General features: G+C 37.7%; 2 protein-coding genes across 2 annotated transcripts in view; both read left to right on the top strand.

The window, feature by feature from the left end:
* Positions 1-20,238, top strand: part of LOC138023176 (G-protein-signaling modulator 2-like) — a 26,375-nt gene extending 6,137 nt beyond the window's left edge. Inside the window, exons 2-5 of the mRNA XM_068870201.1 lie at positions 3,543-3,612; positions 6,467-6,539; positions 19,302-19,902; positions 20,098-20,238. Coding sequence (XP_068726302.1) covers positions 19,360-19,902; positions 20,098-20,238 — 684 coding nt within the window. The 5' untranslated portion in view covers positions 3,543-3,612; positions 6,467-6,539; positions 19,302-19,359. The remainder of the gene's footprint in view (positions 1-3,542; positions 3,613-6,466; positions 6,540-19,301; positions 19,903-20,097) is intronic.
* LOC138024387 (tetratricopeptide repeat protein 28-like) lies at positions 20,090-23,250 on the top strand. The gene is made up of 2 exons (XM_068871587.1): positions 20,090-22,345; positions 22,892-23,250. Exons 1-2 carry the CDS (start codon positions 20,803-20,805, stop codon positions 22,924-22,926), a joined length of 1,578 nt encoding a protein of 525 aa, XP_068727688.1. The 5' UTR covers positions 20,090-20,802; the 3' UTR covers positions 22,927-23,250.

The following is a 23,250-nucleotide window of genomic DNA, read 5'->3' as shown; positions in this document are numbered from 1 at the left end:
TAACATAGGAAATAGATAGCAGTATGTAAAGTATATGGAAATGTTACACTCCTGGTTGTTTATGTGGGTGCAATATGTAAAAGCTATTTCATCCCAATACATAGCAAATGCATAGGAAGCCATAGAAAATAGATAGCAGTATGTAAAAGCAATGTAAACATTTCTTCATTTGATGTGCTATGTGAAAACTATGCTTTACAATCACATACCAAAAGCATAGTATGCATTTACTACATGTATGTAAGTGAAAAGTATACTTGGACTTCAGATAACATAGTCAAAAAATAGCTATTTAAAAACTACATGTATTTGAAGATTTTCAATAGTGTTTATATAGCTATTTGAGAGCTATGTGACCTTTAAATAGTATTGCATTAGTAATGGCATATGCTTTACACAGACTGAACTATGTAATGTAGCAAGTGACATAGTTATTACATAGTAAGGAGCAGGAAATAGCCTTTATATAGCTCTACATAGTTATGTGATAAACTTTACATAGCATTTACATATGTCTGGTTCTACAAGGGGGCCTTCTAACTAAATTGCTGTAAGACTGGTTAACATTTACAACTTGACATAAAATTTCTAGAGCCTAACATCAATGTTTTACACATGCACCTACTCATAACTGAGATTTTATGGTAATGATATGAAAGTGCATCATTGAAAAAATTGTATTGTCGTCAATATCAGTTGCAAATTCAGACAGTTTTAGCAATGTAGACAGTAAATATACCTCGTGTTGAAAACCAAGTAATTCGCATGGCTTAGATGTATACACGAAGTATACGTTACTCTTGATGTTAAGTTACATTTTGGTATTTGGGACAATCAATGTATACAAAAATTATACACTACAGTCTTAATGCAGCTGTAATGTATACATGGAGTATACATCACAGAGTTAATGAGGATGTGTAGTATACACACAGTATACATCATAACCCTGATGCAATGGTGATATAATTTATACAAATAGTATACATCAGTCTTAAATGGCAAGATGAAATTTTGCTTGATGTATATTTGATGTATACTAAATATGTACACCACAACAGTGAGGTACAAACGGTGTATACTCTTTGTATACAAAAAGTATACTAACCATGCTTCAATTTTGGTAAGGGGCAACCATTACAATTTTTTCAAATTTGATTGGCCCATTAACTGCTTTATTTTTCACTAATTATTGTGTAGGGTTGTAATCGGACAGTGAATTTGGGCACTTGACTGTAATCGGACACCTGTAATTAAACATGCAGTTATATCAGCCAATCATGTTAAGTGCTCTCAGCTTAATCCCCCAATCACAGAATTTATCACAATAACCTTAGCAACAACCACCTACCTCTACCTTACCAAACTGAGAATTTTCGAAAGTGGACGAATTTGTAACATTAGACAGTGAAAAAGGAATGCATTTTGTTTTTTTGGAAATTGTTAAGGTTATGATCAAGTGGTAACAGGACTGAGTGGAGTCCAATTCGGTGTGTAATCATACTCGTGATTAAACAAATTAAACTCCCGCTACGCGGTTGTCCAATGACGACATTACTGACCAGAATTGGATTCCACTCAGTCCTATTAACATCATCTAGTGGCCGGACACTGGGCAAAAGGAAAGGAAAGGAAAGGAACCTTATTTAAGTGTCTAATCTTCTAGTGCTGTAGAGAACTAATCGGGGACACTGTAAACTGAAATTAACAGTTAACGCAAATCAAATCAAATTTTGGTTTTTGAGGAGAGACGAAAACCGGAGTACGCGGAGAAAAACCTCTTGGTGCAGAGTAGAGAACCAACAAAACCACATATGACGCCGAGTCTGGGAATCGAACCGTGGCCACATTGGTGGGAGGCGAGTTCTCTCACCACTGCGCCATCCCTGCAACATACATGTACTGTACGATTTGAATTTACACTCGTGTGGGCAAGTGGGCGAGCTCTAACTTCTAACCCTGCGCACCCGACTCTCTTTAATGAAGATGTGCATCCTTCACACCACTTGTAAAGTTAGCGATAAACCAATTGAAAGCTCCTTCAATGAAAATATTAATTCATCAACGAATCAGATGGAACAGGCTACGTCAAAGTAAATAACTACCAAATCTTGATCACCAGTATTGTGAGCTGAATGCCAGAACCTTGGAGCCACTGTAATACAACATCCCTTCTCTAAAGGCAGTTTGTGGTCTTCACTGTGCACAAGGCTCCTCATTCTGCCCGACGATAAGCTTTCTTTGGCCATTCAAACAAAAGAAGGTTTCGTACTTCGATGCGTGGACATGCCTTTCTACAGATGATCCCGAAGGTATCACAGCTTGAGAAAATCCCGTCAAATTAGGCACCAACGATGAATCGTAGAGCACCCTCTTCCTTATAGGCGAGTCGGTGGGACCGTGTGATAAAGTCACCTCTTGCTGTTCCTCAAGTTTGCTGCAGTGGAATCCTTGAGTAAAGGTCACCATGTTAAATCTGGCATGGGACCCCCTTCTTTTCTTTCCATAAAGCGAGAGAGCCTGGGAACGAGGACTGGACAGCATTTTATTTCAACATGAAGGTTTCCAGTTCAAAGTGATTGTCAGCCATTTTTGTGATAACACAGGTTAGGACAGATTGGAAGTTTGTGGTTGGAAAATTTGAAGGATAGGAAAACACGTTTAACTTTCATTGTGGAAAATAATTACGCAAGTACCACCAAGCAGAGTAATTTCGTTTTACGACAGGACTGAGGAAGTTATATCATTGGTCGACATTTTATATCGATCCGGATATATCTATCTCCATCTACAATGTACACTGTATCTACCGTTTATTTGCCTCCATCACAATAATTGATGATTCTTGCAAATTGGAAAACGGCCAGTGGTCGATATATAAATAAAAAGATAACTAAATAAAAATAATAAATGATATTATGAATTAAATTAAAGGCAGTTTGTGAATGCCGTCAAAGAAGAGGCGTTTACTGTCTCATTTGGCAAAGCGTTCCACTTGATTATTGTTCTTGGAAAATAGGAGAATTTATAATAATCAGTAAAAGCGAATGGGACCTCATAAGCTAGGTTGTTGACATGACGGCTAACTCGGCCCAGCGGCTTCACATATTTCCCAGTGTCTATTCCAGTTTGGTCGTTGTGGATTTTATAGAACATAACAAGTCTATCCTTTTTAGGGTGTTCCATTGTAATTCCTGTAGCATTTCATTAACACTTGATACATAGTTGTACTGGTTTAAAACATACCGAGCTGCATGTCTCTGTACCGTTTCCAGTTTCTTTACATTTTCTTTGGTGTAGGGATCCCATGCTGCTGAGGAATATTCGAGTAGTGGTCGAACCAAGGTCTTGTAAGCCAAAGATTTTAGATTTGATGAATTAATTCTCACTATAAAGTTACAGAATTCGATCACCAAGCTTAAAGTTGCTTTCAGATTATGCATAATTATAAGGATAAACCCTCTACATATTAATCCTAATGTGCATAATCGTTTTATCCTGAGACTTGATAATGTAATAATCACATCAAATCGCATTTGCAGAGTCATTTGTTTCCGTTGACGAAGCCATTGCTTGACCTGACGGCAATCAGCATCCAATTGTGCGACAGTGGTAAGTTGCTCATTGATACTCATTTCTTAATTAACAAGAACAACTAATTTGTACACGTGTAAAAAACCAGTTTTTATTCCTTTTTACTTGCTTTCTGTTATTTTCTCTGTACTTTTGGTTAAAGCTAGCAACTAAGTATACAACTTACATGTCAGTATTCCTTTCACCGGGTATGCCACCGTCAATCAGTTGTCAGTGACGCTAGTACTACGATTATGAGTTGAGTTTGGACCGAGAGAAGTTTGGTACCCAAGTTTTGTCATCGAAACCCCGATGTTGTCAAGGGGAATGCAAATGGTATCCATTGACAACTTTACGGGCTGTGATGTCATCAGTCTTCTTATGATTCTCAGTTGAGTATGACCCTAGGGAAGTTTGGTGACAAAGTTTCAGCACTAAAGTTACCATGACATTGTGTCCTAGGGCAACTTGCCTCGTTTCCAAGGGTAACTTTTCGCGGCTTGACGTCATTTAACTGGTAACAGTGGCCAGTTTGAATTTAACCGTTCCCATTTGTAGATTTTGGTGGGCTCATGGTTTGTGACGTCAAGGCCCTAAAAGTTACTCTTGGAATCGAAGGAAGTTGCCCTTGACAACATGGTGACTTTAACGCTGAAACTTTGTCACCAAACTTCCCTACTGTCATACTCAACTGAGAATCATAGTAATTCATGCTAGTGTCCCTGACTGGGTAAGTACATGCCTATTAAATGAAACAGGTGTGATGTCCAGTCTTTAAACTTCGACACCTTTCGAATTTTGTTTCAATGGAAACGCATTGAAAGGTCCAAGTGTAGTCTTTGATCCATTTTCGATCATTCACAAAGTAGGAAATATGAATATTTGAAGCTCTGCTTAATTAGAATTTTAGAAATTCATCTTTTCTGTCTATGATCACAAGCAAAAAATTATGGAAACTTTTTGGCGATGAAACTTTTGCATCTGGCGACTGAGAATTTTGTTTTAGTTGCCAGCTGGCACCTGCACCAAAAAGTTGATTTCAGACCCTGCATGTAAACCCTCGAGGCACTGTTGTTAGTCGACAGAATTCAAATCAAACTACACCCTAAAAGTTAACTCTCTTTTAAGTTTTACGTTCTACGTCACTACCAGTGGCTTGAAGCTTACAGATTTCAAAACAACAGACACATGAAGTCAAACTCCACAACATACTGTACAGTTGTTTATTACCATGTAATCCCTTACAGACAACTTATTGCTTGAACAATAAGCTTACATGTATCACAAAATTGAGAAAATGTGGTCAATAGAAGACCAAGCAGCTGTATTAAGAATCTCTTGCAAGCTGACTGAATTCCCTCTAGCTGCGGTGGTGGACACTGCTCTAGTGCTATGTGGATTGAACTGCATTGTGTCTATGCCAGCAGCATCCAGTGAAATCTTAACTCATCTACTTAGAGTACCCCTTCTGATCCTCTTGTGACTCTTGACAAAACTGATGAATAAATATGACATGGTACATCTTCTGAGTTCGGTGCAAATTAGCCTGTGCACAGACCGCCCCTCCCCTCAAAAAAAAAAATCGGAGTTACCGTTAGTAATCGTGTTCCGGAATAATTTTGCATGCATTATTTAGTAATCTACGCTGACCAAAATTTGCGTGGCTCATATTTCGTTTGGAGCTAAATTCTCAAAATGGTGGTCAATGAGGTAGATTTCAAACGTGCATCGAAGAGCGTCTCCGATAGTTTTAAGATACCTTGGCTTTATAGCACAGAAGCACTCTTTGAAGGAAAGGATGTATTTGCAAGTCTTCCAACCAGGTACGGCTCTGATCTTCAAAACAGCACAGATCGTTGCCGATGAGCTGTTATTTTCCTCGGTGTGTACATTCTCAAATCTTCCATGGCATCACGCTTTGTAGATTGTACTTGCGAATGGTGAGGCTGGTTGGGATTGCATTGACTGGTAAGGAATAGCGGGAGACGTTTTCGAGTGGACAATCTTTTGAATAGTGCTATATTCACCTCGTGAAGAGCGCTTTCGTTTCTTTTGCGATGACAATTCCTACAAATGTACGTCGAATCGATTTCCACTTTAAACTCCATAGATAACAATTCCGCTCGTACTTTAAAAGAAAAACCTCTTTGACAATCAAAAAGATTTTTATTCGTATTTTGTACCGTGCTCGAAGTACACACGAACGAACCACGAACGGTGGTTCTCACGGTGTTGATGTGGAGAAATAAAAATAAAAGCCAATCAAAACTCGTTGTTTCAATGATGTAATGATCGATGGGTAATAACCAATCAAATCATTTTCCAAACATTCCAGGAAAAATCACGTGGTATGGAACACGATTATCAACGGTAAATCACAGACCGTTCCTCTACGATTTTTTTTTTGAGGGGAGGGGCGGTCTGTACACAGGCTAGGTGCAAATACTCTTTGAAGTGTGTATAAACAGTTTCACTTGAGGATGTGACGTTGCGTGTCTGTGTATCCAATTACTTGGCCATTTCTATACTTTAATTGATATTTGAACTATTTTTACTGCATATCACCACATCCACTTTAGAATATACTTAACAACATTTCAAGTGAATAGGTGGTATTTTCCACTACGACTATCCACTTCAGAATAAGGTACTTAGAACACTACCAAGGGAATTTAGGTGGTAATAATTTTACACCACATGTACAGTTACTGTGCATGTATCTCTTAAGAGGTGCAGCTTTTATTCCTCAGTTATGATGCTCTGTTTGCATGCTGATGTGTGTGGGCTTACCGGTAAATTATTTATGTTACTAGAGTCAAACCTTATAGAAGTATTTATTCAGAGACTAATTTTGATAGACAAGTGTAATAACCTCATCAAATCACCATTGCAGAGTTCTTTCCCTTGTGGAAGCCACTGCTTGAGCTCACACAAAAGAGCATCAGTCTGTTTCAGGACCAACAGTGGTAAGTAATGCTCATCATCACTTAAAGCTTTATTGTGTACAATGTACATGTACATGTATGACCTACACAATGCAAACAAACTCTGATTATGAATAACTTGTGCTATATGTTATGTTTGTGGGTTACAGTGAAAAAGATAACTGCCACTATTTATGTAAAAGCACCCTTTTACCATACACTGGTGATCCATATATGATTTAATTTTCCCTGTTGGATGAACAAAGAATTGAAAGTAATACATGTACATGTAAGTGCTTAGGGTTGTCAGCTTAAATTGAGGCAAATCTATTTATTTTTATTTATCTATTTATTTTATTTGCCACAGAAAAAAAGAAGTTAAAATACAAATGTGATTGAACAATCAAAAAAGAGAACATGGAAAGAAAAATTATTGAATTACATTGGTGGCAAGGAGGCCTAAAAGAAACTACTAAGCTTATGTAAATTAGGCCTCCCCAAGTAAAAGCATCTATCTATCGTTGACATGCAAGATGGCAACGGAGAATACAATTATTACAAACATTTAGTTATTTAACGTGTTAAAGTATAAAGTAATGAACAAAAATTAAAAGCAGTTTGAACTTACAAGTTGGTAATGAAGCATACAATTACAAACACTTAGTCATTTAATTAAGGTGTTGAAATATGTAAAGAGTTGTGAAAGTAAAATTACAGGGTGAAAACAATTTGATACAGGAAGAACAAAATACATGTACCTAATTTTCACAATAGTTGTTAAAAAAGAATGACTTAAATGCTTTCTTGAAGGAAGCTGTTGAAGAAGAATTGATCGATTATATCAATGTTAAGAGAATTGTAAAATTTAGGTCCCTGATAGAAAACAGAAAATTGTTTAATGTTAGTCTGGCAGAAAGGCAAACGAAATGCATGAGAGTTTTTCGAATAATATGTGTGAATTTGACTGTTTAGAGTGAATTTGCTAGCTGTTACTTGGGAGGAAGAGTTTGAATTTGATAGGAGAACATGAAGTGACCAAATTGTAACAGGTTAAGATCATGGAATTTTAGGATTCCAAGTTTCTTAAATATAGGGTCAGAATGAGCATTAAAATGAGATTGATCTACGATTCTCACCACTCTTTTTTTCTGCAATTTTACCAGACGATTAAGGTTAGTTTTAAAGGTGGACGCCCAAACTACATGTATATTACAGTAAAAGAAGTAAGAATAAACAAATGAATAGTACAATACACGTAAAGAGTTTGAAGATAAGTAAAAGCTCAATTTGTGTATCATTCCAATTAATTTTGACACTTTGTAAGGCACATCTCAGTCTGCAAGGTTAGGTTTTCATCGATGATTACACCCAAGAAAACTGTTTCTTTAACTTGATCAATTTGTTGTTCATTTATCAAAATTTGAAAATTATAACTTCTGCGGTTTTGGTTTGGATTGAACACTATGAACTTGGTCTTTTTAAGATTTGAAGTGAAAGCTTATTAACCCTAAACCATACTGACAACTTATTTAACTCGATATTCAGCTGATTAACCAAATAGTCAGGATCTTTACCAGACAGAAAAACGTTGGTATCGTCCGCGAATAAAATCAGTTGTAGTGCGGTAGATTCATTGACTATATCATGGCTTCTGATAGGATGCGGAAAAAAATTAAAGATTATGCGGAAATTTTTGGCCATAGTATGCGTAAACATGCGTTGATTATGCGGAAATTTGAACAATTTATAGAACTAATAATTAGGCCCGTCCAATGCAGTTACATGCTTATGGTAAATCAGGACTCGAAATGGCGACCAATACAGTCGCGTTTATGACTGAATTTTTTCCCTTTGCGATATCTGGACTAGGCTCGATTACCAGCCGCTGTTTCGGGAAATGAGTCAGCGCTCACTCCCGAAATCTCGGCTGGACGCGTGAGGTGAGCCATTGTTAATCTCCGCCAATCAGAAACTCGCCTGCACAAATCCGTCTGGCATAAATTATATGTTTTGGCTGCGAAGGTATTCTTTTACCCAGCCTGTTCGAGGTTTACAGTGCTTTAAGGTAGGAAACATCCAAGATTGCGACAAAGAAAAGTGTTCGAGAAGCTGGAGAATGGGAATTGTGTCGTTTTCTACCGCCTGAGTTCGCAAACTTCACTGATTTTCTAGTTGGCGCCAAAGTCAAAATACGGCTTTCAAATCCATTGCTATTGCAATTGTCTCCTCATACTTCGTTAATGTAAGAGCAAGTAAAATTCCTCAAGATCAATTGAAAGTACTGCAGAGTTTATTGCTGGCAAAACGAGGGGGCCGATGAGGTCGACTGAGAGCTACAGTAAAGCAGCCGAAGATTTCGTTGATGATTCGCTGGTTGAATTTAAAGTCACATCGATCATTTAACCACAAACTCAAGCTCGTATCATCTGGAAACTTTGCACAGACGTTTTAAGCATTGTTATGTATAATTTCTGTTTTCTTAAAATCAGTGTTTTTGGGATGTCTAATGCTATTTCCCCGCAACTATTAACTTCGCATAAATTATATTTTTAATTTACGTCACAGACACAATCTATCGCTCACGTGTCCAGCCATCTCTTCTCGGGGAGGATACCCGAACTCGAGTGAGCGGCGGAAATCCAGCCTATATCTGGACGAGTCGCCAATTTGCGACCAGCTTTCACCGTTAAAATAAAAGGGTTAGTGATTGGCATTTTGCCGAAACTTTTGCTAAAATAAATAAAGCGATAAAAAAATACTTTGTTTCTCGTCTTGAATTTTGTTTCAATTTGGAGATATGGGGCAAAATTGTGATGTGGTTGAACCACGATCCATTCCCTTGATCATTCACCATTTTCAGCGGTTTTTCACACATAAGTATTGCGGGCTCCTGTTTTGTTTTGTACACCTCTCCCTGTCTCTCTCCCTACTTTTACAAATGATCAATGTAATTTTGCTACTATAACTTGCGGCTAAATTTTCATACCTAGTTGCATCTTTTTTTAAAAATTTCAAGCCGAGGGTACAAAATGTATGTTACGAAAACGGTTTAACTAGAGTCCAGGCTCATTGCCGAAAAATGCGTAGAAATTGCTTACAAACTTTTATCTTGCGAACGAAATGGCGTGTTTTCTTCAATGTTCAGGAAAATAAGCATTTCAAAGTAGTCAATCTCTTTGTCTTTTGTGAGGATGGTGAGAAGCTGCTTCATCACTAATATCAGGCATTTCTTCAGTTTTATGGGAAAAATATCGTAATTATGCTGAGGATGCGGATTTTAGGGAATTATGCGGATCCGCATTGCCGCATCCTGTCAGATGCCATGCCATATCATTAATGTAAAGAAGAAAAAATAAAGGCCCCCCACACGAAATTTTGGGTATGTTTTTGGAACTTTGTAATAATCTCTGGAAGGCAAAATTAATTGACAACGCAGGAATTCATAAACGGTCCGAAACAGAGCAGAAATCTGCCCACAAGAAAGCTGCACGTACGGCAAAGTCAAGAATGATCCCCTGTGTACTATATTTCTTTGACGAGGAACATGAAAGAAAACTCATAACCATGTTACACATTGTTTTCCTTCTTGCGCTGTTTTCGCTTTTCTTGGATTTTTCTATGGTTCACTATATTACGGTGTTGTTGCACTCTCTGATGTACTAGGCAAGTGGCTGTAGAGTGCCTTGTGTATGCTGCTATAAAAGCACACTACATTTTCCTTCTAATTATCATTCTGTTATGTTCCCTTTCGGTTGCACAGGTGAATGTTCCTGGTGTATGCTTTTTGGCTATATTAAGGTGGCATACAAATTATTTGTTCTAGTGACATTATAATTGCTGAGTATCTGAGCATAGCAAAGAGTTGTGATCATTATAGAAACACTAGGCTTGATTTGGTTTTTGTACTGCAATTTACCGTTAGACAAAATTTGTTGATGTTGTTTTCAGACGCCGCTTTCCATCACTGTTAGCCACAAATAAAAAACATATCTCTCTTTTTTGAGATTTACTAATCAACAAGTGCTCGTTGAAAGTAGCTGACTGTGCCACCTTGACCTGAGGACTGAAGAAAGTAGGAATTACCATTTGATATCATGTTCTTGTTTAGAGACAATCAGACGTTTTAGTAATTAGTAACAAATTTCAAACATTCGATATGTAACAACATAAAGCATAGCAAATAAAGTTCAGTGAAGGATTTGCTAATTCATAGGGTGCATTTTGTTGAAAATAAATAACAACTTTCATAATCAATGAAAATCAATATTAATCAATAAAAATCGATACTCAACTTTTAGACATTGATTTTTATTGATTTCCAATACCAATCAATTAATTGTTATTGATTATTATTCATTATTATTGATTTTATTGATTATTGATTATCATTGATTGATATCGCTGGATTAACGTTCAGACTTTGAATAAGACCAAATCTAGTTATATTTAAGGTTGAAGTTAAGCTCATTTTTGCGATTAATTTTGATATCTCTTGAAGCTATGGTTTTGGTATAAATTATTATTAAAAATCGATTTTGAACTTTTTTTTTTGGTATGATATATGTCTCTAAGATTTTAGCTACTTTCCTGATATGTCTCCGAAAGATATGTTTTTGGTATGTCATTTCTCTGTAAGATTTGAGCTACTTTTCTGATATCTTGGAAAGATGTGTTTTTGGTATGTCATTTCTCCCAGAGCTTTCAAGCCACTCTTTTGGTTGTCCTGAGAGAAATGACGCACTGAAAACATACCTTACAGACATACCAAAAAGGTAGCTACATTATATATTCCGATTTTGCTTTAAGATATGTAGCTGCCTTTTTGGTATGTCTGTAAGGTATGTTTTCAGTATGTCATTTCTCTCTTAATAACTTACCTACTTTTACAATATGTCACTAAGATATGTCTTTGGTATGTAATGCCATTTTAAAAAAGTAAGTACTTTTTTGGTATGTTTTTAATGTATGTTTTAGGTATGTTTGGAAAAAAGACATACCTAAAACATACTAGAGCCACATAGAACATACCTCAGACATACCTCAGTCAAACCAGAAACATACCCAAAATTTCGTCTGGGCCTAGAATAGAGCCTTGAGGAACCCCACAGGATATATTGAAGCGAGAAGAAACATGACCGTTGAAATCTGCAAATTGTAATCTGTTAGAAAAATAGCCTTTTACCCATTTTAAGGCCAGTCCACGTATACCATAGTGTTCAAGTTTGTCAAATAAAATATTTTGATTAACTGTATCGAATGCTTTTGAAAGATCAAGGAAAACACCAAAAGCTATATCACCACGATCTATTAAAAGCAGAGGAACGAAATCTTATCTGCAAATCAATCAAAGCAAGTGTATGGGAGTGATTTTTCCTGAAGCCATACTGCTCATCACAAAGAACATTTAAACTGATTAATTAGTTAGATAATCCTTTAAACGGTTATAAATAATTCTAATAAGATTAGATTTAGTTAAACATCTAATGATAAAAAAAAGCGAAAGAAACTTTACACAAGGTTTCGATGACTCCATGTCATCATTTTCAAGTGAAAATAAAATAAAATTTGATAACTTAATATATACCGTGCGTACACAATCAGACTCCATACGCGCAAAACTATTTATCTAAATTTGTCACTATTTACATGCACACTTTTACGTTTTATCACCTCGCACGGTATATATTAAGTTATCAAATTTTATTTTCTTTTCACTTGAAAATGATGACATGGAGTCATCGAAACGTTGTGTAAAGTTTCTTTCGATAAATAATTCTCTCAAGAAATTTGGAAGAACTAGGTAGAAACGAAACAGGTCTATAGTTAGTGAACAACGACTGGTCATCAGCTATGAATAAAGGTATTATTATTAATGTATTCGCGATGATAACTGGATCAGATAGTTCTTGAATATCAGATGTGAACATTGAATTTCTTTTTTTAATACTTTTTCCGATTCAAGATGTCATTAAGAATTTTCCAAGTAGCATGGGTATTTGATTTTGCATATTCTAATTTCTTCTCATAATATAATCGTCTAGCCGATCTTAAAATAAGATTTAATTTTTTTTTTAGACTTATAGAGTAAATTGTTATTCTGTGTCGGTTATGAAGGAATTGTTTTTCCTTTTAATCGACTTGAGAAGAGCTTTAGTTAACAGCGGTTTTTTAATACAGTGTAGATCTCTTCTTCGGAATCAATTTCCTAACAGGAATTTCGGTAATTTTTTAAAGAAAACTGGTGTATGTGTTGGTACAATTTTTTCTGAACTGGGACAGAATAGATTGAACTGGTACAGAATATATTGAACTAGTACAATTTTAATTGTACTGGTTTATTTTTATTAACTGTCTGAAAAAGGGATTTTCCTTTTTTTGGGGTGTAGTTAAAAAACAGGGGCGTGGTTTTTAGGGGGTCTAAAAAAGAACATGTTATTTCTTTCTTTTCTTCTACTTTCCTACCACTCCCTCATCTTCCCCATCACCTCTATCCAACCCCCCCTTACTTTCACACTTCTATCCCCACTTATTTTAGGGCGCGTTCGACTGACCCTATTCCGGAATAAGAATACGTGGAGTGATGATTAAAACGGTGTGTTCGGCGCGTTTCAAAGCAGCAAGGACGACAAAAATATGTTTAAAATAGCATTTTAGCGGATGTTTGACAATTTTTATGTGAATCACTATAAAAACGAAGGATTTCTACCTTATATTCCAGGCATTCTTATTCCAGAATAGGGTCAATCGAACGCACCCACAACTAACCATGTTTATCAAAGATCAATTTTACAATGAAGCAATGGAATACTCGAATATTCAAAGTGAAAAATCGAGTAGTGATTTGAGAGAAACGGAAGGCAAACTATCTCAGTCACAACTAAAGACATTGCAAAGAAAGAAATGGACATACCACCAACGAAAACTGCAAACACCTGACAGAAAAACTGTTATCCCAAAGAGTAAACTCTACGACACTCTAATCTTAGCACACCAAAGAACAGCACATAGAGGATGTCAAATCACAAGTAAATGGGACAATGACAACTATTCAGAAGTAAGCGTTCGAGTTGTAAAGTTGTTCGTAATTTATGTCCATTTCATAAACAGCAGAAGACTATCACCAGCAAACAAGAAAGCAAGCACAAAAACAACTGAAATTTAAGATTTCGGACATGGTGGCAATAAAAAAAACAAAGTAGACAAGGTCAACCCTTTTCATCCCAATATGCTCTTGAGTCAAATCATCGAAATTGAAGAGAGTGGATATGTAAGAATTGTGACAGAGTATGGCAAAGTTAACATTCTGATCACACCCTCGCGATTCTATCCTTGTATTGCCACTAATGTGAAACTAGATTTCTCTACCAAAACATCTTTTACAGCAGCATGCAAAAAAGCAAGTGGGCTATAGATGAAAAACTGCTGATTGGTGCTAAGTTTCCCCTATACTACTCATTGAGATATCTTGATATGGAAAAACAAAACAAATTGCCACAAGACACTAATCTCAAAATACTATTTTATTATTTTAATGACAAATAGCAAAATTAAATTGTAAGATTTCTACACTTTATTTCTTGTCTTATTGAAACAGTGACATAATTCATGTATTGCTGATATAGTCTGCAAAATGAATTGTACACGCAACATGATAAAACTAATCCAAAGCAACAGCAGGACTGGTACACTCATGGTAACTTGATGATAAGGCAAAAAGCAATCCTTAGCCCTTCTCACCACATACACTAAATGAACAGGCTTTAAAATGAATTCTTAATGTTTCTGTTTAGTACATCATAACTGTAAATAAACGCTAACCATTCTAGAACAAGTGTTTAGGCTTAAATTGTGTAAATTAGTGCTTAAAACCACTCATGTTATTCTTGGTCAAACCAGACTGTTAAGTATTTGCAACAAGTCTTGCTATTTCTGTCCTGCTCTGAATGCTCAGCAAACCTTATTTCAGTAATCTCTTGAACTAAGTAAATGAATGGCAAACAGCTGTTATCAATGAAGTGTGTTCTTTGTGTTCAACAAACATTAAACTGTTTTCACTGTTTTTGCACCAGTTCAAAAACAAATTGTACCAAAGTACAAATTGAACTGCAACATATGCAGTATGTGGATCATTATAACCTGCGAGTGAAGACCACACAACACCCTCAAGTTTTTCAACAAACTCGGACAGATTAATCAGGTTCTTATTTCGGACAAAAATGGGATCTTGTCTAGAATGATGTCCTAGAGCGTTGTCCGAACGAATAGAAAAAACAGGAAGGTGATCTGAGATGTCAGTAAGCAATAAACCACTTCTCGATCGAACAAAGAAATTGTTCACAAAAATATTATCTATTAAAGTAGCCGTGTGAAGGGTGATACGTGTGGGACTTGTAATCAGAGGGAGTAACAAGTGTACATGTAGATTCTAGAAATCAATATGCATCCACTTGTTGGCATGTGAATAGCTTGTATTTTTGTATTCCTCATTCTGCCAAGGATGCGTGCAGCTACAAAAATATTGTAACAGTAGTGCATGTACTTTACATGTATAACAGTATTTTCTTTTTTAAAAATTGATTTGAGTTTAAAGCTTCCGAATTCGGAATGGTATCTCCTGCTATTTTTGAACTGCATTTTATCCCATAAATGCATTCCTTCAGCTGTTTAATTTTGAGGGATTGTATGAGAAATAATGTGAAGCTTTGTGTTTTTCATGCTGCTACTCTATTGGTCAAGAAGCTTAGGCTGGTTCAATCTGAACAAAAAACTCACGAATCATGACTTTTGGCTTTTTCTAAGTCCCAGATGGTGATTCCCTTGGTGTCAAAATGGACCTTTCATGTGACTTATTGCGCATTTGACAACCAGCCATATGTAGTTATTCGTAAATTGGTCTTTTTTTGTTTCCTTAATTGATTGTCGCTCCCGGTAATAAATAAGTAATATAAATAATTTAGAATTAGAACAGTTAAAACAACCAAGCCTGTTCAAGTCTCAGAGATTTGTGGTATTCCATAAAGAGGTTTTTTTTTTCCATCAAAATGTGCCATCAAAATTAAAAGAGTTTAGTATGGAGACGTTATGTTGGTTTTTTAGCAGAAATACTTCAACATAGACGTGGCCAGGGGCTGGTTGCTCGAAGCCTGGTTAGCGCTAACGGTTGGCTAAGAGGTATCAAAACCTGTAGGTTTCCATGGTATTTAACGCTGGTTAGCGCTAACCATGCTTTAAGCAACTCGAGCCAGAACTTGAGTTTTAACTTTGGCTATCGTTAACGCCTTGTTTGAAAAGACTACCAAGATCTACAGTTAAAGAAATTGAGTCAAGAAGTATGAGGAATTAATTTTTAATTTGAATGCCTTCCTGAACGACTTGTCTATTACCCCATGGGATTCATCGTTTGTCTTTGATGACATAAATGATGTCTGGGCCCACTGGTCTAAGCTCTATAATGAAACCATAGATAACCATGCTCCCAAGATCAGAAAGGTAGTCCGAACTAAACAGCTCCCTTGGATCAAAAATCAGCTCAAATAGGAAATTCGGTGGGGAAATAAATTATATAAGAAATATCGTCGTTGTCGATCTGATGACACGTGGGAATGCTATCAACTTCAAAGGAATTTGGTGACTAAATTAAAGCGAATTGCAATGAAGCGATTCTGAGCTGATTCTGCGGCAAATGCCACTACTCCAGGTGGATTTTGGAAAAGAATGAAATCACTGCTACCTGCCACTACTGACTTTTCAAATCAGAAAATTAATGTTATGGATTACGGAAAATTTGTTATGGAACCGTCAAACCTATTTAATGCTTTTTTCCCAACCCCTGTCCTACTTCAGTCAGTCCTCGCAGCAGCACAGGAACATTTTAGCAGTCATCTAAGTGTGTCATCTACTTTAGCCAAGGACTTTCATCTAAACTTCTCATTTCATGTTATCAGTCCTGCATATATTGAAGCCTTACTTGGTAAAATTAAATGCAACAAATCTTGTGGACGAGATAACATCACACCAAAGATCTTGAAACTGTCTACACCAGCGCTTGCTGTCCCATTCACCAATCTCCTAAATCACTGCATAGCAACCTCTAGGTGGCTAAATGAGTGGAAATTGAGCAATGTCACACCAGTTTTCAAAAAAGGTGATGCATTGCTAGTGTCGAACTATAGACCTATTAGTATCCTCTCGGCAATACCAAAAATAATGGAGAAAGTCATGTTCGATCAACTATATGATGCTTTTCAACCTGTCTTCTTCCCTAACATGCCTGGGTTCCCGCGTGGTCACTCATGTTGTACTGCTCTTGTTAAAATGATTGATGACTTTCGGTGGGTGCTGGATTAAAACATGTCAACGTGCTCTGTTGCAATTGATTTAACCAAGGCATTTGATTCAATATGCCATAATTTACTTTTACCTGTAGCTAAATTGCATGCATACAGTGTCAGTCAAGGAGCAATGGAATTTCTACAATCCTACCTTTCCAACCGACAACAAAGAGTTAAGTTAATGGAGTTCTGTCTGACTGGTCACCTGTCCTATGTGGAGTTCCACGAGGTAGCCTCTTGGGGCCACTCTTATTTAATATATTTATTAATGACTTAAATTTTGTTGCCTGAATTGCCTCTCTGCGTCTTTATGCTGACGGCACTACAACATACATCTTAGGCTTGATTACCAGCCGTGTTTCGGGAAATGAGCCAGCGCTCACTCCCGAAATCTCGGCTGGACGCGTGAGGTGAGCCATTGTTAATCTCCGCCAATCAGAAACTCGCCTGCACAACTCGGTCTGGCATAAATTTTATGTTTTGGCTGCGAAGGTATTCTTTGACCCGGCCTGTTCGAGGTTTACTGTGCTTTTAAGGTAGGAAACATCCAAGACTGCGACAACGAAAAGTGTTCGAGATGCTGGAGAATGGGAATTGTGTCGTTTTCTACCGCCTGAGTTCGCAAACTTCACTGATTTTCCAGTTGGCGCCAAGGTCTTGCCAAGGTCAAAATACTGCTTTCAAATGCATTGCTATTGCAATTTTCTCCTCATACTTCGCTAATGTAAGAGCAAGTAAAATTCCTCAAGATCAATTGAAAGTACTGCTAAGTTTATTGCTAGCAAAACGAGGGGGCCGATGAGGTCGACTGAGAGCTAAAGCAGCTCAAGATTTCGTTGATGATTTGCTGGTTGAATTCAAACTCACATTGATCATTTAACCAAAAACTCAAGCTCGTATCACCTGGAAACTTCGCACAGACGTTTTAAGCTTTGTTATGTAATTTCTGTTTTCTTTAAATCAGTGTTTTTGGGATGTCTAATGCTATTTCCGCGCAACTATTAACTTCGCATAAATTATATTTTGAAATTACGTCACAGACACAATCTATCGCTCACGCGTCCAGCCGTCTCTTCTCGGGGAGGATACCCGAACTCGAGTGAGCGGCGGAAATCGAGCCTACATACACCTCAGCTGCCAACACTACGGCATTAGAACTTTCTTTTAATCAGGATCTTCAGAAACTATCTACCTGGTTTTCTGCCAATTATCTGACAGTAAATCATCCCAAAACTCAAGCCATGATTTTGGGAAATTTTAACTACCAACCTGTCCTTAGTATTGGCAATTCTATCATTGAAATTGAAAGCTTTCTGGACATCCTTGGTGTCCACATTGATAATAAACTGTCCTTCAAGGCCTACGTATCTGACATGTTAAAGAAGGTCTATGCTAAAATCGGAGCTTTGAGGCGATTGAAGAGACTGGTACCTCCTGATGTGGCACTTATTTTATACAAGTGTTATATTTTACCCCATCTGGAATACTGCAGTCCACTTTTATTAGGAATAAACAAAACCCTAGCTAATAAACTTGAAGCTGCATTGAAGGTTCTTTTAAATGTCGGAAATGATGTAGATTATAACTCTATACTGTCAATAGCAGGAATGAATTCTTTGGAATTTAGAAGATATCAACAATCACTTTCATTACTGTATAAATGTATTAAGGGAAATGGACCTAGTTATATTTCTGATTTCTTTAAGTTCCGTGTTTCACATTATAACTTAAGGGGAGGTGGTTTTAACCTTGTCAGTCCTCCTATAACAACCAGTATTTCCATAATTCTTTTAGTTATAAGATTACTCACCTACGGAACAAGCTACCTACATATATTAAACAGTCACCTAATTTAAATGCATTTCATAAAAATTTGAACTCTATTAATCTTTTAAATTTAAGGACTAGTTGTCTATGTAATTATTGCCAATCATAAATTGTTTTTAATGTTTATGACTTGATGTGTACATATTTATAACTAAATATTATCTAGTTTATTATAGTTAGATAACAATTGTTTATAATTTCATGTATGTAACTTCTATTTAATTTTGTTATTATTGTTATTATGTGTTCACTCTTATTTTTGTTTCTGTTTTTGGCATGCGTTTTATACATGAGCCTCTGGCTCGGATACGAGGGTTGTCCAATACTCCGACATAATGAGATTCATGGCACTTCACAATAGACATCACAAAGTGTCCCCCAACCTTAATCCTTGAAAAAATAGTAACAGTTTTGCGAGACTTAACGAGCGGGACACTTTGTGACACTTTGTGATGTGTATTGTGACGTACCAGGAATCTCATTATGTAGGAGTATTGGACATGTCTGTCGGATAATGAGGGCAACCTCAATCCCACGGTATGACTTTAATAAATTGATTGATTGATTGATTGTTGGTGTAGCTACGTACCTGCAGCATTTGTGCCAGGGCATTGAACTTATCATGCTTTCTTTCCTATTTTTCAAGGAGTGCCTTCTCTTTCAAAGACGATCTTCCTTGTTCTCAAGAGTTCTTGTAATCAAGAATGGCAGACAACAAGATGAACGATTTTGAGCAGCATATACAAGAGCTTAGCGTTGCCAGAAAAGAGGGAAACAGAAAGGGGAAGGGCATTGCATATTTGAATTTAGGCAATTATTATTATGGCTTGGCTTATTTTGAACAGGCCAAGAGGGATTACAAAGAAGCATTAAGGATTTTTAAGGAAATAGGTTTCAGTGCTGGAGAGGGAAAAGTCTGTGGCAATCTCGGCATCGCTTATCACAGTCGGGGGAATTTTAAAAAGGCCACAAAGTACCTCAAGCAACAACTAAGTATTGCAAAAGAAGTAGGGGATCATAACGAGGAGGGCAATGCCAGTGGTAATCTCGGCTGTGCTTATCACAGTCTGAGCAATTTTAAGCGAGCCATAAAGTATCACGAACAATCTCTTAGCATTGCAAAAGAAATAGGGGATAGGGCCGGGGAGGGCACGGCCAATGGTGATCTCGGCAGCGCTTATACCAGTCTGGGCAATTTTAAGCGAGCCATAGAGTATCACGAACAACATCTTAGCATTGCAAAAGAAGTAGGGGATAGGGCCGGGGAGGGAAGAGCCAATGGTAATCTCGGCTGCGCTTATGACAGTCTGGGCAATTTTAAGCGAGCCATAGAGTATCACGAACAACATCTTAGCATTGCAAAAGAAGTAGGGGATAGGGCCGGGGAGGGCAAGGCCAATGGTAATCTCGGCATTGCTTATCACAGTCTGGGCAATTTTAAGCGAGCCATAGAGTATCACAAACAACATCTTAGCATTGCAAAAGAAGTAGGGGATAGGGCCATGGAGGGCATTGCCAATGGTAATCTTGGCTGTGCTTATAACTGTCTGGGCAATTTTAAGCGAGCCATAGAGTATCACTAACAATGTCTTAGCATTGCAAAAAAAATAGGGAATAGGGCCGGGGAGGGCAATTCCAATGGTAATCTCGGCAACGCTTATAACAGTCTGGGCAATTTTAAGCGAGCCATAGAGTATCACGAACAACATCTTAGCATTGCAAAAGAAGTAGGGGATAGGGCCAGAGAAGGCACGGCCAGTGGTAATCTTGGCAACTCTTACCAGAGTCTGGGCAATTTTAAGCGAGCTATAGAGTATCACGAACAACATCTTTGCATTGCAAAAGAAGTAAGAGATAGGGACGGGGAGGGCAGGGCCAACGGTAACCTTGGCTGTGCTTATCACAGTCTGGGCAATTTTAAGCGAGCCATAGAGTGTCACGAACAACATCTTAGCATTGCAAAAGAAGTAGAGAATAGGGCCGGGGAGGGCAATGCCAATGGTAATCTCGGCATCGCTTATCACAGTCTGGGCAATTTAAAGCGAGCCATAGAGTATTACAAACAACATCTTAGCATTGCAAAAGAAGTAGGTGATAGGGCTAGGGAGGGAGGCGCCTATGGCCATCTCGGCAACGCTTATTGCACAATGGGTGAGCTTGAAATTGCTCTTCTCTTAAAAAAAAAACATCTTACTATTTCCAAGGAAACAGAGGACCTAGTTGAGCAGGGAATCGCTTGTTATTACCTTGGTCGTGTTCATGAATTTTCAGGTTCGTTGTGCAAAGCTATTGATTTTTATCGTCGAAGCATAAAACATTTCGATGAAACAAGGCGTCTTCTTCAGTCAGAAGATGCATGGAAAATAAGCTTTCGTGATACAAAACAAGAGGCGTACACAGCTCTGTGGACAGCACTTTTAAAGAATAGAGAGGTTGATGAGGCTTTGTTTGCTGCTGAACAAGGAAGAGCACAGGCCTTGACAGACATTTTGAAGGTGCAATTTGGCGTTGATGAAGGACCTTCCTCGGTAATTGCGAGGACGGAAACTATCTCCGCTTTTAGGAAATATTTGCCTTTACAAACAGTTTTCATAGCACTTGCAGGGAACACTATCAGTTTCTGGCTTCTGAGAAGAGGAAGCGAAATAAACTATAGGGAAAAGGAAATCGAAAATGGAAGTGCTGACTCACTGATAAAGACTACTTTGAAACAGATTGGCGCGGGGGCTGTTGTCCGATGCGAGAATCGCTCGGTACACGGACATCGCAGCGACTTCTCTTGCAGTGGAGAAGCTGCTGAGGAATCTTTTCAGTCTTTTAGCGTGTCCGACAACCCCTTGCAGTCCTTGTATGATGTCTTAATCAGTCCCATTGCAGACTTGCTCCAGGGTGATGACTTGATCTTTGCTCCTGATGGACCATTTTGCTTGGCTCCTTATTCTGCATTGAGTGACTCCGTCAGGATCCGTACTGTTCCCTCATTGTCCGCTTTGAAACTGATCGCAAGTGCACCTTATGACTTCAGCAGTAAGAGTGAAGCGCTACTTGTGGGCGATCCGTGCTTGAAGAAAATCACTTGGGGCACCGGTGGATCCATGTTTAAACAGTTGCCGTGTGCGAAAAAAGAGGTGGAGATGATTGGAAAACTTCTGTGGACCGCGCCTCTCACTGGCGAAAATGCAACGAAAGCTGAGGTGCTGAAAAGAATGAAGTCAGTTGCCTTAATTCACATTGCTGCTCATGGAGATGATGAATTTGGAGAAATTGTTTTGGCCCCAAATCCCGACTGCACATCACAGACCCCCGAAGAGGAAGATTACATGTTAACAATGAGCGATGTTCAAGCAGTTCGTCTTCAGGCAAAGCTGGTTGTGCTGAGTTGCTGTCATAGTGGTCAGGGAGAGGTAAAATCTGAGGGTGTGGTTGGAATAGCCAGAGCGTTCTTGTGTGCTGGTGCCCGGTCTGTTTTGGTTTCACTCTGGGCAATTGATAATGAGACAACATTGCTGTTCATGAAGAGATTTTACCAACACTTGGCAGACAGAAAAAGTGCAAGTTTAGCTCTTCACCATGCTATGAAATCTCTTCGGGAGACAAAGGAGTATTCCGCCATTAAATACTGGGCTCCATTTGTTCTAATTGGCGATGATGTCACGTTTGAATTTGGGCCTCAAGAACTCGAAAAGATTGGTAAATGCTGATCGACTATAACTACTATATACTTACTTTTTCTTTACTATAGTTCTTTTACGAACTGCTTTAACTAGCAAATAAAATAATTTTTGTTCGCATTCACCGAGTCGGGTGCTTTCCTTCCTGCAAAGAACTGAAATAGCTGGTTATCTGCGTAAAGTGAAGTTAGAAATTGAGGGCTTGTAGTCTACATGTCACAGTGATACTTGATACTTTCCAGAAACGTCTGAAAGTTGAGAAAACTACTTCTTGGAATCTGATGGGTCAACATTTCATTTTCGTTACTTCAAATACATGAGTTATTGAGAAGATTAAAGCATTCAAACCTTATAAGCGGTAAAGGAAAACAAAAGATATATAAATATTGTTTAAAAGTGTGTGTTTAGACTCATTTTACTGGTGACAATTACTCATCTTGAGGTGCTCATGCGAACTTCCATTTAAGGCAGAGACAGAGTTTCGAGGAAGAGCCATTTTTCATTCCTATCATTGAACACCAAATGTCAATGGTTTCTTCTCTTATTTTATTTTTATTTTTTGCAGAACAACAACAACTTACGCTCTGGTGTTTTAATTAAGAGGCGTTTTAAGATTAAGAACTTTAGGATCTTTCTGTGAAAAAAGGTGCAAAAAAAAAAAAAAGCATGGAGATAGGAATGGCAAGTTTTTCAAATGTCTAAAATGTAAATTTAATGAGATGTTTTACAGTATGACCGGGAAAACCGTGAACACCGAATATATATTAGGAATGCTTATTGTTTTTAAGCCAATCATGTTTAAGGACTTCACACGCCCAAACCGCAAACTGAATAAACGTTAGTACTGTAGCAGATAATACAGGTATTCACCACGGCGCCAAATGGTGAAAGCAACCACTGCTTCGGAGTGCCAGTTATCGGTGA

Source organism: Montipora capricornis, chromosome 11 (genome assembly GCF_036669925.1).
Source record: "Montipora capricornis isolate CH-2021 chromosome 11, ASM3666992v2, whole genome shotgun sequence".
In the NCBI taxonomy this organism is placed as follows: domain Eukaryota; kingdom Metazoa; phylum Cnidaria; class Anthozoa; order Scleractinia; family Acroporidae; genus Montipora; species Montipora capricornis.
Note: the sequence above shows the minus strand (reverse complement) of the source record. Positions and strands in the feature narration are given on the sequence as shown.